The sequence below is a fragment of the Camelina sativa genome, chromosome 5 (assembly GCF_030686135.1).
Source record: "Camelina sativa cultivar CO46 ecotype springtype chromosome 5, ASM3068613v1".
Classification (NCBI taxonomy): Eukaryota; Viridiplantae; Streptophyta; class Magnoliopsida; order Brassicales; family Brassicaceae; genus Camelina; species Camelina sativa.
The window spans coordinates 16,985,475-16,988,423 of NC_141884.1; the positions used below are offsets into that span (position 1 = coordinate 16,985,475).

The window sequence follows — 2,949 nt, forward strand, 5'->3', positions numbered from 1 at the left end:
AGTAGTGAGATTAAGTGGGAGTAATGCAGAGATGAATTTCTGATATAGGGACACTAAAGGATGAATCTTCCAAAAAAAACTATATACTTTGGGCCCGAGGCAAATGCCTTTTTTCTAACCCTTAGTCACGGCTCTATCATTGGAGATGCCCTTAGAATATCTCGTTTCAAATAATGATGTCAGGTTTTACATCAATCAAAACTGAATTTTCTCGAGAAGCATATTTCGAAAATTAAAAAAAAAAAAATTATTCGCAGAAATAGAAGAGAAGGGAATCTATTATTACAGTATAGATTATATAGAAAGGAAAATAAAATAGGTAAATAAATTTCCTTTTATAATTGCGCTTTAGATTGCGGTTGTACCACGGCTCTGCTCTTGCTTTTAAGAACTTGCCGGTACTAAATTTCATATACTCCAATTAAAAGCTGGCTCGATACCCCAAATATTTCATTTTCATTTTATTTTATTTTCATAAAATAATAATCATATATTATAAATAAAAAAATCAGATCATTATTTTTCTCAAAATATACTAGAATTTTATTTTTCTTCTTCTTGTTCAATTATTATGACACTCCCGTGTTCCTAATCTCCTCTCTCTCTCTCTCTCTATCTCTCTTTCTTCTCTGCTTACAAAATCTTTAAAGATTTCATATTTTTACGCTAAAGATTATTAAAGAACTCGGTTTTAATGAAGAGAGAGCACAACCACCGTGAATCATCCACCGGAGAAGGTGGGAGTTCATCAATGACGATGAAGGAAGAAGCTGCCGGAGTTGACGAGCTTTTGGTGGTTTTAGGTTACAAGGTTCGTTCTTCCGACATGGCTGACGTGGCGCACAAGCTTGAACAGTTAGAGATGGTTCTTGGTGGTGATGGTGTCTCGAATCTTTCTGATGAAACTGTTCATTACAACCCTTCTGATCTCTCCGGTTGGGTCGAAAGCATGCTCTCGGATCTTGACCCGACCCGGACTCAAGGGAAACCTGACTCAGAGTACGATCTGAGAGCTATCCCTGGGTCAGCAGTGTACCCACGTGAAGAGCACGTGAGCCGTCGGAGCAAGAGGACGAGAGTTGAATCGGAGATGAGCACCACGCGCTCTGTGGTGGTTATGGATTCTCAAGAAACTGGAGTGCGTTTGGTCCACGCGCTTTTAGCTTGCGCTGAAGCTGTCCAACAAAACAACCTGAAGTTAGCCGACGCGCTCGTGAAGCACGTGGGGTTACTCGCGACGTCTCAAGCTGGTGCGATGAGGAAGGTCGCGACTTACTTCGCTGAAGGGCTAGCGAGGAGGATTTACCGGATTTACCCACGTGATGATGACGTTGCTTTGTCGGATACATTACAGATTCACTTCTACGAGTCTTGTCCGTATCTCAAGTTCGCTCACTTCACGGCGAATCAAGCGATACTTGAGGCTTTTGCTTCGGCGGACAAGGTTCATGTTATTGATTTAGGGCTTAATCATGGTTTACAATGGCCGGCTTTGATTCAAGCTCTTGCTGTGCGTCCTAATGGTCCACCGGATTTTCGGTTAACCGGTATCGGTTCTTCGTTAACCGAAATTCAAGAAGTTGGTTGGAAACTTGGTCAGCTTGCGAGTACAATTGGTGTCAATTTCGAGTTTAAGAGCATTGCTTTGAATAACTTGTCCGATTTTAAACCGGAAATGCTAGACATTAGACCCGGTTTAGAATTTGTCGCGGTTAACTCGGTTTTTGAGCTCCATCGCCTCTTAGCTCAGCCCGGTTCGATTGATAAGTTTATATCCACGATTAGATCAATCCGACCGGATATCATGACTGTAGTCGAGCAAGAAGCAAACCACAATGGTACGGTTTTCCTCGAACGGTTCACGGAATCCCTACATTACTACTCAAGCCTATTTGACTCGCTCGAAGGCCCCCTGAGCCAAGACCGAGTAATGTCGGAGTTGTTCTTGGGACGGCAGATACTAAACCTTGTGGCTTGTGAAGGTGAAGACCGGGTCGAAAGGCACGAAACACTAAACCAGTGGAGAAACAGGTTTGGTTCAGGAGGATTTAAACCCGTGAATATTGGTTCCAACGCATATAAGCAAGCGAGCATGTTGTTGGCACTTCATGCTGGAGCTAATGGTTACAATGTGGAGGAGAATGACGGTTGTTTGTTGCTTGGATGGCAAACTCGACCGCTTATTGCAACATCTGCGTGGCGGATCAATCGTGTGGAATGAATAAATAATGGGAATGTGGACATTGTGCTATATACTTTATTGCATTGCTGATTAAAGAAAAAAAAAGTCCCACGTTTCCCAAATTTGTATGAATACTAAATTTTTGTTCACGAGATATTGACCTCGCACAAAGTCTATTTGAGGTCAGGCCAGTAACATTTGATCGTATCAGTTGTTTTCATTCGAAAGGTCAAAAAGAGGTTTTTATTTATTTAATTTATTGATTTATTTGTTTCACTAAATATATATATATATTATTGATTTAGTTGTCAAAAAAAAAAAAAAAATTATTGATTTATTTCATCTTTGGTTTTTGATAAAATTACAGTTTACTGAAGGGATGAACTTTTTATTCGGATCTAAAATTTGATTTGTTTCGCTCCATAAATTATAATATTTGTAGAAGATAAAATATCTATATATGAATAGTAAAATCTTAGGTTGAGATATTTGATTTTAAAGTATAGATATTTAATGATCTGTTATATATTTTTTAAAAAGAGTTTTTAAATGTTTGTTCATATAACATATATAATGTTTTAAACAAAAACCAAATTTATCTTATTATATAAAATTGAGTTTTGAAAGTTAGCCACTAACAAGATTTTGACATGTGTTACCTTTTTATCAATCTAAAATTTTGACATGTGTAAAAGTTAATATTTAATATGACGGATTTGAGATTACAACAAAAACAAATATTTTGTTTTAAACAATATTAATAATGT

At 37.8% G+C, this 2,949-nt stretch overlaps 1 protein-coding gene across 1 annotated transcript; it reads left to right on the forward strand.

The window, feature by feature from the left end:
• The first annotated feature begins 368 nt into the window (after nt 1-368).
• On the forward strand, nt 369-2,336 carry LOC104787659 (DELLA protein RGL1). The gene has a single exon (XM_087450172.1). The coding sequence runs from the start codon at nt 695-697 to the stop codon at nt 2,219-2,221; it is 1,527 nt and encodes a 508-aa protein (XP_087306298.1). The 5' UTR covers nt 369-694; the 3' UTR covers nt 2,222-2,336.
• The last annotated feature ends 613 nt before the right edge of the window (nt 2,337-2,949 follow it).

What these genes read in the sequence shown, in the direction of transcription:
- LOC104787659 (XM_087450172.1), top strand. Translation starts at nt 695, where the DNA reads ATGAAGAGAGAGCACAACCACCGTGAATCATCCACCGGAGAAGGTGGG.